This window comes from Halichoerus grypus, chromosome 2, assembly GCF_964656455.1.
Source record: "Halichoerus grypus chromosome 2, mHalGry1.hap1.1, whole genome shotgun sequence".
In the NCBI taxonomy this organism is placed as follows: Eukaryota; Metazoa; Chordata; class Mammalia; order Carnivora; family Phocidae; genus Halichoerus; species Halichoerus grypus.
Genome location: NC_135713.1, coordinates 103140938 through 103155070, shown reverse-complemented (window position 1 = coordinate 103155070; position 14133 = coordinate 103140938). Strand labels below are relative to the sequence as shown.

At 37.7% G+C, this 14133-nt stretch overlaps 2 protein-coding genes across 9 annotated transcripts in view; one reads left to right on the top strand and one right to left on the bottom strand.

Moving 5' to 3' along the window:
• TRAPPC13 (trafficking protein particle complex subunit 13) overlaps positions 1-4792 on the top strand; it is a 38688-nt gene extending 33896 nt beyond the window's left edge. For 3 of the 5 annotated variants that reach the window (XM_036117461.2, XM_036117459.2, XM_036117464.2), the window contains 3 exons: positions 948-1048; positions 3080-3230; positions 3356-4792. In XM_036117461.2, coding sequence (XP_035973354.2) covers positions 948-1048; positions 3080-3230; positions 3356-3463 — 360 coding nt within the window. In that variant the 3' untranslated portion in view covers positions 3464-4792. The remainder of the gene's footprint in view (positions 1-947; positions 1049-3079; positions 3231-3355) is intronic. The other 2 variants (XM_036117462.2, XM_036117460.2) reach the window with 1 other exon arrangement.
• Positions 4655-14133, bottom strand: part of SGTB (small glutamine rich tetratricopeptide repeat co-chaperone beta) — a 44376-nt gene continuing 34897 nt past the window's right edge. For all 4 annotated transcript variants that reach the window (XM_036117468.2, XM_036117467.2, XM_036117469.2 and 1 more), the window contains 5 exons: positions 12729-12867; positions 12562-12624; positions 9414-9451; positions 9104-9187; positions 4655-8020 (listed from right to left, as the gene is read on the bottom strand). In XM_036117468.2, the coding sequence (XP_035973361.1) occupies positions 7909-8020; positions 9104-9187; positions 9414-9451; positions 12562-12624; positions 12729-12867 (436 nt within the window). In that variant the 3' untranslated portion in view covers positions 4655-7908. The remainder of the gene's footprint in view (positions 8021-9103; positions 9188-9413; positions 9452-12561; positions 12625-12728; positions 12868-14133) is intronic.

The following is a 14133-nucleotide window of genomic DNA, read 5'->3' as shown; positions in this document are numbered from 1 at the left end:
TTAATTTATCCATAATACATGGATTGTTACTCTACCAAATAGAAATTAAATTACTGCTCACCAATTTTTCCTCCCTGTGGTATCTCATGCTCACTGTTCATCTGACTTCCACTACGTTAAAGGTTTTTTTTGCAATGTCCTGAAACTCTTGGACTTACTACATTCACCAACTCAGTTCATACTTTTTTTAAAGACTTTGAGAATCTGAGTCATCTGAAATTCAGAAAGTGAGTCCTGTTAAAGTTATCTTATAAGCATTACTTGACTATTTTACCTCATTTCTGCTCTTGAAGTAGGGATGGCTACAGTCCTTTCTCCTGTGCTAGTGAGAGTATTGCTACAGAATGTTCCCTTTATACTGAATATTAAATATTGTGATATATTCTTTAAAAATTACTCTTCTTTTACTATTTCAGGTAATAAGTTGGGGGGAAAAAAGATTATCACTGAGCCTATTTTAAAATATAGCCGTTAGCTATCATCTTGCCATGGATATTCCAAGCTTTGATGTTTCTATGGTCTTTTGTGGATGGACATGTTTGTTTGTTTGTTTTCCTGGATCTTTTCACAGCAATCTTACTCTGTCTGTTTAGGCAATAACCTTATCTTTTTAGAGTTACGTGTATATGTATAAGCTATAGGATCTTTCGAAAGCATCCCTTTAAGATCAGACCTATTGAAGTTTCTTTACTATTTTACCTATTGATCCTTGCTGAACATGGAATAATCATCGCAAACACAGTCAGGGTCCATAGTGTTGTTCCACAGGCAATAGCAGCAAAATAAGTTAGAACAGAGAACAATAGAATGACTGGGAAGTATCTTCTCCAAACATCAGCTTGGAGACGTACCAGCTGTTGAGGAGTGAATGTGCTAGTGGGGTACCTTTATTAAAGTGGAAAGGTTTTATAATAGATGTATGTTAACTCTGTTGCTTTTTCTCTTAGGCTCCAGGTTATGGAGATGTTAGATTGTCTTTGGAGGCAATCCCAGATACCGTAAACCTAGAAGAACCTTTTCATATTACCTGTAAAATAACAAACTGCAGGTAATGGCAGTGTTTGTGGATGGGTGTCCTTTCCTCCTCGCCTACGTCAAAGAGAATTAACGCCTTTTGAGTATGCTGTCTTAAGTTTCCTCTTGACGTAAGCCTTCTCTTATGTTGGTGTTGAATACTGTAAAGTCCTTCATCTGGTAGCTGTATATATTACATTTTTTGAGGTCCTACTTTATTGGGCATTTTCTGTATTTTATTTCATTCATGCATCGTACCCTGTGAGGTAGGTACTAGCTATTCATATTTTATGCAAGAGAAAAACCAACTCAGAGGTGAAGTGACTTACTCAAGCTGAGAGAGCTAGAAAAGATGGGGCCAGAATTTGAAACCAGGTCTATTTGACTGCAGAGTCCATGCTCTTTTCATTGTTTACACTTCCTCACTCTTCAGATTACTAAAGCATGAATGAGTCACATTTTTATGGAATAATACATTATAGATTTAATGTAATAAGATAGGTTTTTCTGAATTATACCTGAACTGTATCTTTAGCATTAAGAAAGTAAAAATTGGTTATGAACTTAATACAAGGGCTTGATCAATCATAGATTGGAAAATAGGGCCTTGATAATAGAGTATAATCTAGCTGTTGGGATGCAAAGAGCACAGGGCTTTGAAGCCAGAAAAACCAAGGATTAAATACCAGTCCTGTCACTTGTAGTGAAACTCATATTATTACTTGTTGGGGCATTTTGAAATTATTGCAATGATGAATCCCATCCCACATAATCTGAATATATAATCTTGTAAAATTCCATTTCCACTCCAACTTTATGATATAGGAAATATTTAGCCTTCAGAATTACAAAAATACCTTCCTCCCTCTGAAGCTAGCGACCCTCCCATGCAGTTAATCATTCCTTTCTCTGTCCTAGCAAATTTTTATATAGTTTTTTAGTGACATTCATATATTGCTATATAGTCCCTCCCTTACTAGATTATGCATTATTCAATAAAAGGGATCATGTCTTACCTACCATTGGAAAAGCATTGCCTGCCACATCATGGAAGTTCACTAAACAGCAACATGCACAGGGTGAAGACCCTGTGTGTATAGGTGTACTTTTGGATTTTTTGTTTGCTTAAATTTTTTGAGGTGTAGCAAATCAATTAATGGCCAAAATAAGGAGCCAATTAGGAGGAAAAAGAGTTAAAACAATTGAAAGTTGCCAGAAATGGTGGTAGAGCAGAGGCCTATAATTTACTTTGAGCCTTGGTTATTTAAAAAAAAAAAAAAGGGGGCGCCTGGGTGGCTCAGTCATTAAGCGTCTGCCTTCGGCTCAGGTCATGATCCCAGTGTCCTGGGATCGAGCCCCGCATCGGGCTCCCTGCTCAGCGGGAAGCCTGCTTCTCCCTCTCCCACTCCCCCTGCTTGTGTTCCTCTCTCACTGTCTCTCTCTCTGTCAAATAAATAAATAAAATCTTTAAAAAAAAAAAAAAATGTGTATACCGTCATTGAAAGTTTTTTTTTTTAACATGTTTAAGCTAAACTGGTGATATCACTTATAAGCAGAAGCAGTCTTATCATGTGACCAGTGAACAAACCTGAATAATATTTACTTAGAAATCTTGTCATTTTCTGTGGTACCTGCATGGTAAAGGAACACAGGTTAAATAGCAGAAAGACTCAGTTTATCTTTTTCTTTCCTGTAGAGTACCTAACAGAAATAGAAAACATAACGAGATTAGACACAGATGTCTGGAAGTCTCCCAGAGAAATGGCAGAGCTGTTAACAGATCAGCACCAGGGAGCCAGGATTCAATAATAGAACCAGAAGGCTTATATCCAGTCAGGCAGATCAATCTCAGTGCCACTTTAAACCCTAGAAGATGCCATCTCCTTTTATTTTCCTGATTCTGTCTTAAGTGAAATAAAAATGACATTACAGCTTTTTATTTCTGATTCTGCTTTTTATTCTCCTGGATACCCTGAAAACAAATTCACTGGCACTAGTGGAAGAAACACCAAGTACCACTTTGTGAAAGGAACAAGATTTATTCCTGTCTTTCTGATTCCTCCAGCAGTGAAAGGACTATGGATCTGGTTTTGGAAATGTGCAATACCAATTCTCTCCACTGGTGTGGCATTTCAGGAAGACAGCTTGGAAAGCTGCATCCCAGTTCCTCTCTCTGCCTTGCCCTTACTCTGCTGTCTTCAGTACAGGGATTGCAGGTGCGCACTCTTTTCAGTCATTTCGGTATCTGGGGACTATTAACCCATGGGCATTGACTCTTTCCACATTTTCTCTGGTAATTACCAGTGAATGAAAATTCATGCCTCTGTCTTTCTCTCAATAGAGTGTCTCCGGCTTAAGACTAACAGACACATTCTTAAAGAGAACATATGAATATGATGACATCGCACAGGTCTGTGTGGTATCTTCGGCCATTAAAGTGGAGAGCTGAAGAAGATTTCCAATGTTATGCTTTTCATTGAATTTCACAGAACTCTGTATTTTTGTCACCTTTGTGAAATGATCAAGTCTACAACAAAAATAAGTACCTATTATTTAAATTTCTTTCCTGCCAAAGTTAAAATATTAAATATTTGTTTTGAAAAGAACCATCTACGGATTTTATCTTGTGAGTTATATTCTGAATGGACATTTGTACATTTTCTACACTCAGCCTATTCCATTTTTAAATAACCATTGGACTTTGTTCTCCAAAAGCTCTGTATTTGAGGCTGTTTGTCCCTAGCAAGTATCTGGAATGGGGGGTTAGCAAACATTTTATGTAAAGGGCCAGATACTAAATATTTGTCTTCGCAGGAAACGTGGTTTCTGTTGAAAATACTCAACTCTGCTGTCGTAGTGGGTCAGCAGCCAGGAGGCAAAAAGAGCAGGCAGTGTTTACAGAAACAGGCAACTGGCCAGATTTGGCCTGTAGGCCGTCGTTTGCTGACCTTGGTCCAAAAGATACAGTTGTTTAAAACTTTCGATTCTTACAATACTTTATTTAAAATTTTCCAATTAACCCCAGTTTTTTTCCTAACTCCTCAGTCAGCAGAAAAAGCTTAAGACAACGAGAGTAGGGCTCATGTAACCTTATATTGCTAACACAGTATGAGTTCTCCTCAGTTTTCAGTTATTCTGTTTGTATGTACCTATGTTTGTGGTTACATATTAACACACATGTCTAAATTTCAGTTACTAACAGCGGATCAGAACTGGTTTAATTTCTTGGATTGTTGATTACTCTGTTAACTTTTAACTAAGAATCCTGATAATTTTCTAATTCTAAGCCAAAAAGTCCTGGGTTTTTTTTTTCACATTGAAAAATAAGCCCCTTATTTTCATAAGGCATGTTTAAAGGATTTCCACCTCTGCTATTTGATTTTGAACTCTACATCATGTATTAATACTATAAAACTGTCTCTGTATGTAATCACAGTGATTTACTTATTCCAGGAACAAAAGAGTAAGAAAGTTAAGATTGTAAACAAGTTTGCAACATGAATATATAAGTTTCGATATTTTGTAAGGAAACCAAAAGCTTATGCTGTTAAATAAAAACTTATTTTGGTAAGTTGAAATTCAAGGATGTAAATATAATTGCTTAAATGTTAGAGTGCATTAAGTCAAATACAAAAATTGGTTTTTCTTAAATGCATAATTATTTATTGCCATGACAAATTATTTGGTCCAGAGTAAAGCTATATTCAGAATGAGATTTGCCCCTTAAGTTGCACTAATAATGAAATATCTGTGCAAAATAAAGTGGAAGCAGTATAAAGCTGAAGTCTGTGTTTCTTACAGAATGAGTAAGGATGATTAAATGATAAGACTATATATCCACTGCACTGTGTATTTCGATTGTTTTTTTAAGCATCTTCTCATGCCTGAACCTTCTGTTTCATTGTTCCAAATTTTAAAAGTAACATATAATGGTCACTTGGAATCTGCTATATAATTTAATTACAAAGTCTCTTTTATGATACACATTGTCCATTCTTTAAATAAAGGTTAGATAATGTCATCTTAGGATCTGTTTAAACCATATTATAAAAATTAGATAAACAGTTTGGCACATTAAATGAAAATGTCATTTGCATAAAAAGGACTTTTTAAGTTTTCCATAGCATCATGACACCCACAGCTATTACAGTGAAGTGCGGTTAACAGAAGCCAATCATTCCTAAGTAGAATGTATATAAAGATTTACTTTCATGTCCTCTTGTTCAGGACAAGCCAGCATAGTATTTGGGGCACCCTTATAATTTTAAGAGTAGCTAGCACAATCCAACTGCACAAAACTTCCTTGAAATAATTTGCAGTGATTCCAAAGTGATGAAGGTATACCTAGATTGAATTTGTTATAGGTGGTATATCAACCAAGAAACAAACTAGAAAGTTGCAATGGAAGGAATATACCAGCTCTTCATGTAAAAAGAATGGCTTACCTCAACTATAGATACTAGCAAATCAAGACATTGTTTTAAAGTGTTTTTTCTTATAATGTCTTTGTCTGATTTTGGTATCAGAGTAAATCGCTAAATAAAATGAGTTGGAAAGTGTTTCCTCTTTTTCTGTTTTCTGAAAGAGATAGTGTAGAATTGATAGTATTTCTCCTGTCAATGTTTGGTAGAATTTACCATTGAAATCATCTGGGCCCGTAGCTTGCTCTTCTGGAGGATATCTGTTTCTTCACTGAGCTTTGGTAATTTTTATCTTACAGGGAATTAATCTGTTTCATGTAAGTTGTGCAATATATGGACCTAGAGTTGGTCATTGTATTTTCTGATTATCCCTGTAAAGTCCAGAAGGCTGTGGTGATATCCCCTTTCACTTCTGGTACTGTTGATTTGTATTTTCTTTATTTTCCTAGTCAGTCACCTAGAGGCTTACCAATTTTATTGATATAAAAGCATTTTAATGCACTCAAGATAGTTTTGATAGAAACTTTTTCTTACCACTGGATAAGAGTAGCTATTTTTTTTTTTTTTTTTTTTAATTAAGCAAGCTCTATGTCCAGCGTGGAGCCTGAACTCATGAACTCATGACCCTGAGATCAAGAGTCACATGCTCTACCTACTGAGCCAGTCAGGTGCCCCAAGAGTAGCTAATTTTTAATTGTGGATCACCTTTCACTTTTTTTTTTCCAGAACAGTCCTACCTTTCATGTGAATAGTTAGTACTTCATTCTGTATAACACTTGAACACTAGAACCTGAATTTAACTTTATAAAAAATTAAGTTGGCTTAGATAGAATATAGGAGATTTCATTCAGAGGGCCTAAAATTTTAAGTCCTGTTCTTCTCTGGCCAGAACTATAGATTTATATGGGTCTTCCTTGTAGCGTGAACATAGGCAGTCATGTATTTGCTGGTCTGAGGAGAAGTCTCTAACTTAACCGTTCCTCTAAATTAGAGTCCTTGGACCTACATCAGAACCACCTGGTACGCTATTTAAAATGGTGATTCCTAGGCCTTACTACAGGACACATTAAAATTGCATTTTTAATGAATTCTTACAGTGAAATTACAGAACCACTATTCTAATCTCACAAGGGAAAGAAAGGAAAAGCTGGTTTTTAAACTTACAGATACCAGGTCTTCTGAGGACAATAGTTATAGTAAAGCCCTCATCATCATGAGTATTACTAACTTAATTTTGTATTACTTTTTCAGTTGTCTCTCACAACACTTGTGAAATTGTGTGTTCACCCAACTTTACCAATTCCGTAATTAACAAAAGAAATTCCAGTTAGAATGGTTTTCCATCACTGTAGTTAAAGCCATGCCATTAATACTTAATGCCACATTTCTTCATTAACTACTATGAATTCTGATTTCAGTGAAATATTTTAAGTCCCCTGTTATGTTTACATTGCATCAAATTAAGATTAAGCATAAAAGCAACATGCCAAGCCAAATTACAGCAAAGGTCTACATGAACAAGCAATGTTAGTGATAGAAGCTTTTCTTAATCCATCAAATAATTAGTGAGTTTTTAAAAAATCAGTATTTATATGCACATAATTAAATGCCACTTAGAAAATCCTTAACTTGAGGGTCAAACCACTGGCTTATTTAAATGTAAATATATTTGAGAGTTTCCATGGTAAGGTCACCACTGGAGAAATTGTGTACATTAAACGGAATAGTTATACAAAGGACCTAAAGAACCATTAAGGATTTCTAAATGTATTTTATTATGTTCTTAGAGTAATTGGCCATGCTAATGTTATCAAGACCAAACTGCAGGCAAGATGAATTAAGAACTATGCAGAAAACCTGAACATCCTACCTTCGCTCTCTGTACATTCACAGCATCTATTTTCCTTTTCAAAAAACAACCCCTGCACCAAATGTTGCTTTCCACCAGCTCTCAGTATTCCCTGTTACCCATCAGAACAAGCAGCATTAAAGATAGTACTGGCCCTGTGATCTAGATTCAGTCCTGAGAGCACTTTCCAAATGAAATCTAGACAATAAATTTCTTCTCTCCAGACACGCTGTTCAGTGGCCAGGATATTTCTCCTAAACCAGCATGAGAAACCTTTCCTCTTCGTCATCTCCATCTTTCAAAGAAGTTTGCTTACAGGAATCTGGAGCTGGAGAGCTCACCAATAAACAGGCTTACTGTTCAATAAATGAACTCTGCTATTAGGTCTAATATACAAATACGATGATGAGGATTTGAAAATGGAACCCTGTCCAGTACTACACTGGCACTCCACAGGGCTACTGATCATTTGTTTGCAAAGGAGTCACATTATGTTCAAGTCTTTATGATAAACCTATGGTCTAGACAGATTGATTCTTTAGGTGTCTTTGTTTTGGCCACTATCTACAGCAAACACATAAGAGCCATAATCATTTGTGCTCTGGGCCAGGGTCCCTGGTCAAGTCACGAATGTTCTTCAGTACTGCTGCTGAATGATCTGCTCCGGATGTGATTTCTAAGTTGCTCTATAAGTTCAGGATTCTGTTGCTGTATTTGCTGAGCAAACTGCTGTCCCCTGTAGTGAAGAGGCAAAGTGGTATGAATTAGGGAACTTGTAGTCATATCATACCCATGCAAAGAGAACTGCAGAGGATGTGGGTATTACTCAAAGGGAACTTTTTCTATAAAAACAGATCTTAAACTCCTGATTTTAGTATCTTCCTGTTATAAATAACCTCCATATAGCATTATTACAGTGCAGTATTCTTCATAAGAAACAAAACAACCATGCTAAAAAGTGACTTCCTGAAATCAGGGTGAAATCCACCCCCACTAGGGCTTAACCACAAATAAACAAAGGGCTGAACAGTACATGCTTTCGTTGTAGGTGCTCAAATACAATGCAAGGAATTTTTCTTGTCATCAGGTATGATAGGTGCCACACCCATTCTCGTCACCTATATGTCACCTGACATAACTGATTTTTACAAAGGCAAAGAATCTTAATACAAATTCCTCTGTGTGTATTCTTCAACTGCAAGTGTTACATATCACTAGAATCATGCCACGTAAAGATCACTCTAAAAATGGCAATCTTGTAAGTGGGGTTACATGGTTGCGATCACAAAAAGCAAACGGTCCTTGTGTCTTCATATAAAATTTCCAGTGGCAACATGACACACAGATTCAAAAATCAGTTCAAAAAGCAGAGTATCTTAAGCAACTTGGGTAGAAGTGAAGGTAGTGTGCTCAAGTAATGAGAAGATCAAGGAGTTCCTTTGGTGATGACATGTACTGAAAAAGTTCAAATAAAATAGTTTCCTAAATTGTCGGGACATTAATATATGGAATACATGATTTTTAAATATATGAGTCTACCTAAATTAATACATACTTTAAGCATATATTTGACTTTCATCTATATCCTTGAGTAGCTATTCAAATCTGCCGAAAAACTTTTTCATGGGTACAGATCTTCTGAATTCCTGCCCTTCAGCCTGAAAATTCCATGTTATAAATTTCTTTAGACTGAGTAACTAATGAGGCCACTGATACCAACAGTCAAAAAATTTTTAAAAGAAAGCCCTGGTCCCTTCACTTCAGAGACAAGCTGTAAAACATAAACTTTTTTACTATTTCTATCTTAAGTAACACTTACGCTTGGATGAGGCTAGACAGGTCAGTTAGTCCCCCAACTCCAGCAGCAGGTCCCCCAATAGCATTTGTCATCATTCCTGACATTCTAGAATAGGCAAGAAATACATCACTGAGATGGGCATATATTCTTAACAAGTAGGATACTGGCTAAGGAGAAGTCAGTTAAATATACCCGCGCTGTGTAGGAAGGCCAAATGTGAATGGCTCGAAGTTCTAATTGGCTGGAATTCATCTACCATTTACCACTTATCATGTGGAGCCGATGTGCTCAAATTAGGAGCCTGGCAGATGGGAGGGGAAAATATACTTACAGCTGCTGAACTTGAGGATTCTGCATTAAACTTGCTGCCTGGAATTTAAAAATGGCATCTCCCATTAAAGGCAGTCAATATTTAAGAGTCTTTAATAAAGATTAAAAAAAAAAAAAAAAACCAGGAATGAAAGCTAAACCACACATGTTCTAACATTCTTTAGAGTTTTAGTGTACTTTTTTTGAGAGAGAGCACTCGTGCATGAAACGGGGGTGGTGGGGAGGGGACGAGAATCCCAAGCAGGCTCTGCACCCAATGAGGGGCTCTATCTCATGACCCTGAGATCATGACCAGGGCCAAAACCAAGAGTTGGACACTTAACCAACTGAGCCACCCAGGCGCCCCTAGTTTTAGTGTACTTTTAAACAAAGTGAATGAATGTAAAAAAAGAGGAAGTACTAGGAAAAATGGCATTGAAAATACATTGCAAATGGGACGCCTGGGTGGCTCAGTTGGTTAAGCGTCTGCCTTTGGCTCAGGTCACTTGTAAAACTTTCTATTTTGAAAGCATATCAATTTTTTTTTTTTTTTTTTGCCTCAAATGTTCTTGTAAAATTTAATCTAAATCTTTGTAGACAGTAATTTTGATTTACTGACCCTAAATGATGTGTTGGGAAAAGCCATCCCTCGCTTCATTGCCATAAAGAGAACTGTTTGACTTACTTGCAAGCAATTCAGTAACTTCCCTCACGTCTTGGTTAGGACTGGTGCCTCTGCACCAGCACACAAGCACTATGGTCTTTACACAGAAAAAGCAGGATTTATGAGCTATAAATATAAAGCCTTTTGTTTCACAATCCTTTTAATCTGATTCTGCAAAAGCAGTTCATCCTCTTCTAGATTCTAGGACCTAGAAGAAGTACAGAGCAGATCCTAGGGCTTTTCTGGTCACTTTTAAGTAAGCAGTCCTCTGGTTGCTTTTTTTTTTTATTTTTTATTTTTTTTTTTTGAGAAAGTGAGAGGGTGAGTGGAGGGGCAGAGGGAGAGGGAGAAGCAGGCCTCCCGCTGAGCAGGGAGCCCGATGTGGGGCTCGATCCCAGGACCCTGGGATCATGACCTGAGCTGAAGGCAGATGCTCAACCAACTGAGCGACCCAGGCGGCCCCCTCTAGTCGCTTTAAGTTGGAAAATGACCTCTGGTTCAGTACTGCACATCTTGCTCACTGTAATAACCAAATACATAAAACTTCATTTACAGGCAAAGCGTTTCCCCTCCCCGGCCTGGGCCTACTTCACATGGGCCAGTTGCACCAGAAGAGAGAGGCACAACTGCCCGCTCTTCTTCACCACAGTGTTTCTCTGCCTCTCTCCCCAGCTGGCTGGGCAAGAGTCCTGGCCCTCGAGGAAGCCAGAGAGTCAGGCTACAGGAAAGTTATTTGATCACTGGTCCTATCTCAGTGGTTTTGCATTGGTGCTCTTTGGATGTGCAGATTGTTTACTCGGGATCTCTCTTGGGACTCTTTCTAAGGGCCTTCAGAAACTTCTCCCACTCCTACCCCTCTGGCCAGTTCTCATCTATCCTCTGAGAAGGATAATTGACTCTCTGCATGGACACTGTGACTTTCCCTTTAGTCCCAAGTTCTTTGCAGTCCTCCTCTAGAGACTCTGTGTTGGGGTCCTGTCACCTTCCAGGAGGCCTTTCCAGGCAGATCGCACTGGACTATCTTATGAGCAAGTGTGCTCACCCTGGTCCACAGAAAACACCCCTCCACTCCACTGGCATCAGTACAGTTACTTGCTAAACCACACAGGCTCCTTTAGCCAGCAGGTCAGACACCAGCCTACTGGGGGCCATCTGGAAAGCTCTCAGGAGTGGGCCAGAAAAGCCCTTTCTCTGGGGGCTTGAGAGGAGGGCAGGCCCCCTTCACTCCCTCACACATGGAGAAAGGCTCTGTAACTCCAATAGCTTTCTCCAAAAATCCTCTTACTGTCTATCAACCTGACTCTTTTTTACAAGTCACACAGTATGTTTTTAACTGCCACCTTTTGCAACACTACACTTTGGTACTTAGCATCTTGAGGGCTAAGACAAATCTGAAACTAGAAGAAATCCATTTTCACATCTTACTACAATAGCATAACCTGAGGCCTGGAAATGGGTAGCAATGCTAAAAATGTCACAAAACCTACAAAGAGCCATATAAATGCTGGCATGCACATAGGAAGAGTAACTTAAATGTGATGGGCTCAATCCTGGGACTTGAGAAGAGTTACTGAATTATTTGCAAATCAAATAATTATCTCTCTGATAATAAAAGGAAGTAGTGGCTTTCCCAACACCTCAGTTTGAGTGAGTGATTCAAAAATTAACCACTGTCTACAAAGATCTCAACTACCAATTGTAAACTGCCAATTGCTACAAACCTCCTAATTGTTTAAAAGACTTCTTTATCTCACTGAGAATGAGCCATCTGTGCATTTCAATTCAAAGATCCCGTGGATGCATGACACATTTTTTGAAAGAACCAAAGATGAATTCAAGTGGTACTGCCGCCTTCCAAGGGCATGGCATGTGGTGGAACGAATCGTTCTCAACCAGAAATAATCACTCAAGGAGCTTTATATGCCCAGGTAACATCCCAATCCACTAAATCAGAGTTTCCACAACCTGGACCAGAGTATGTGCGTTTTCAAAAAGATCCATGGGTCATTTTGTTGTTTTTGCAGGATGGAAAACATACATCTGAGGATTATACTAAAAGTTCGAATAAACTCTTAGGATAGAAAGGAAGCAGACCATGAGAGGAGAGCTTAGGGTACCACGACAGTCAAACTACTCAGACTTGAATTATTAGAGATCTTCCTAGGGCCGCTTTCATGGAAAAGAGTTGTTTTTGACCTTTTGTAGATATGCAGACCCCTTTGCCACTTGGATGAAAAATATGGTTCTCTCCATAGAAAAGTGCATATGTGCACATGTATAAAAATTTTTTATACATTTTCAGGGAACCCGTGGGCTTCCTAAAGTCTCTCCATGGCTTTCTCACAAAGAGGTACATAGGCAGGTTAAAAACCTGAGCCAGAGTGCTGTATCCCCACTCCACCACCACCACCACCACAAAAGCTTTCGTATTGGTTTCTAAAAGTTTGAGAACCACAAAGCTCTATGGAAAACAGACCCAGCAGAGCAGAAAAGGAAATATACTCACCATACTAATGAAGGCTGGATTATTTATTAAGCTAGCCATGTCAAAGCTCAATCCAGTTCCTGTCTGTAAAACAATTATATCTGAGAATTAGTCCAACCACTATAATTTGATTATAATAAATTGAGGATGACAGAAAATATTTCCCTCATCTGTCATTAATAACTTACAGGACTGGATACCTCTCTTAACTTCTGTTCTGCTATTTTCAGATTTGACTTATAAGAATCATTTTCAGGGTCAAGATCTAATGCCTTTTGGTAACTTGTAACTGCTTCTTCAAATTTATTTATGGCAGTGAGGGCCAGTCTGAAAAGAATAAAATATAAGAGTTTAAGATACATGTTTAAAAAACATCAGGACATCACCAACAGTCAAACGTCTGTCTTGGTAATCAATTCGAATCCAGACTACGCTTACTTGATTCACTGTACTATGTGATTCAGAGGAATATCACTAAAATTCCTTCTAATTCCAAGATTCTGTAAGTCTGGACTCTCTCCATTCTGCTTGCTGACAACCTTAGCTGTCCTTTAAGTCATGAATTTAATGCTTAGAAATGACACTTACCTACCCTTCCAATTTTAAGCCTAGTATGTGAAGTAATTGCCTTATGAATGATAAAGCTCCACAAAGATGTGAGCTGACTAACAACCTGTGGCCATTATAACTCATGATGCTAAAACCATTTTAGGGACTCTGAATTAAATGTGTGCTTCCTAATGTCCCATTTTCTTCCTTCTTCCTAACAAAGACACTGAGCCACAATAAATATCAATTTGCCATTAAAAAAATAAAAAACAAAAATGGGCGATGGGGTATCAGTGGACTACTCGTGAAGAGGACATCTTAGGTGTGAAGTAGATAAAATTAGCATCTTTACAACTCAACACATTTTTATCCCAGGCACAGATCAAAGAGTTTGTTATTAAATTTTGTTTTCCTCTTCCTAGTTAGAATTGATTTATCAGAAAATTACTTCAGAACTATACACTAATGGTATATACGGATAGATAGTATTGAGGTTTGTTTATAGTATAGGGTTGTTTTTAACAAATTACTCCACTTCTTTCTTGGATGACTTACCTCCCAGACTTCTGATCAAGACAGAATACAGTGTCTAACCACAGAAAAATTCTCAAAACCTAATTCGTTTTCTTCCAGTCAACAATGAAAGATATTTTTTCAGAGTCCTCAATGAATCAACAGTCAATAAATACTTATTAAAACCCTACTGCATACCAGATACTATTTTGTAGTTCACAATGAGAAAGATAAAGCCCTTGAGTTTAAGAAAATTCCATCCTAACTGGAAAGATAAGTAATAAACATGCAAATAAAATCATAATATTAAAGAGAGGGGGAGCTCCTCAAAGACAGCCATAATGAAAAGACGTGAGTGATGAGTAGATAGCAGTCACGTGAAAGTCAAAGGAGGAGCATTCTAAACAGAAGACATAGTAAACACAATGGCCCTGAAAACGATGTGTTTGGTATACTTAAAGGAACGGGACAAAAGCTGATGAGGAGGGAGCACAGAAAATAAAGTGTGGAAAGATGATGTCAGAGAATAAT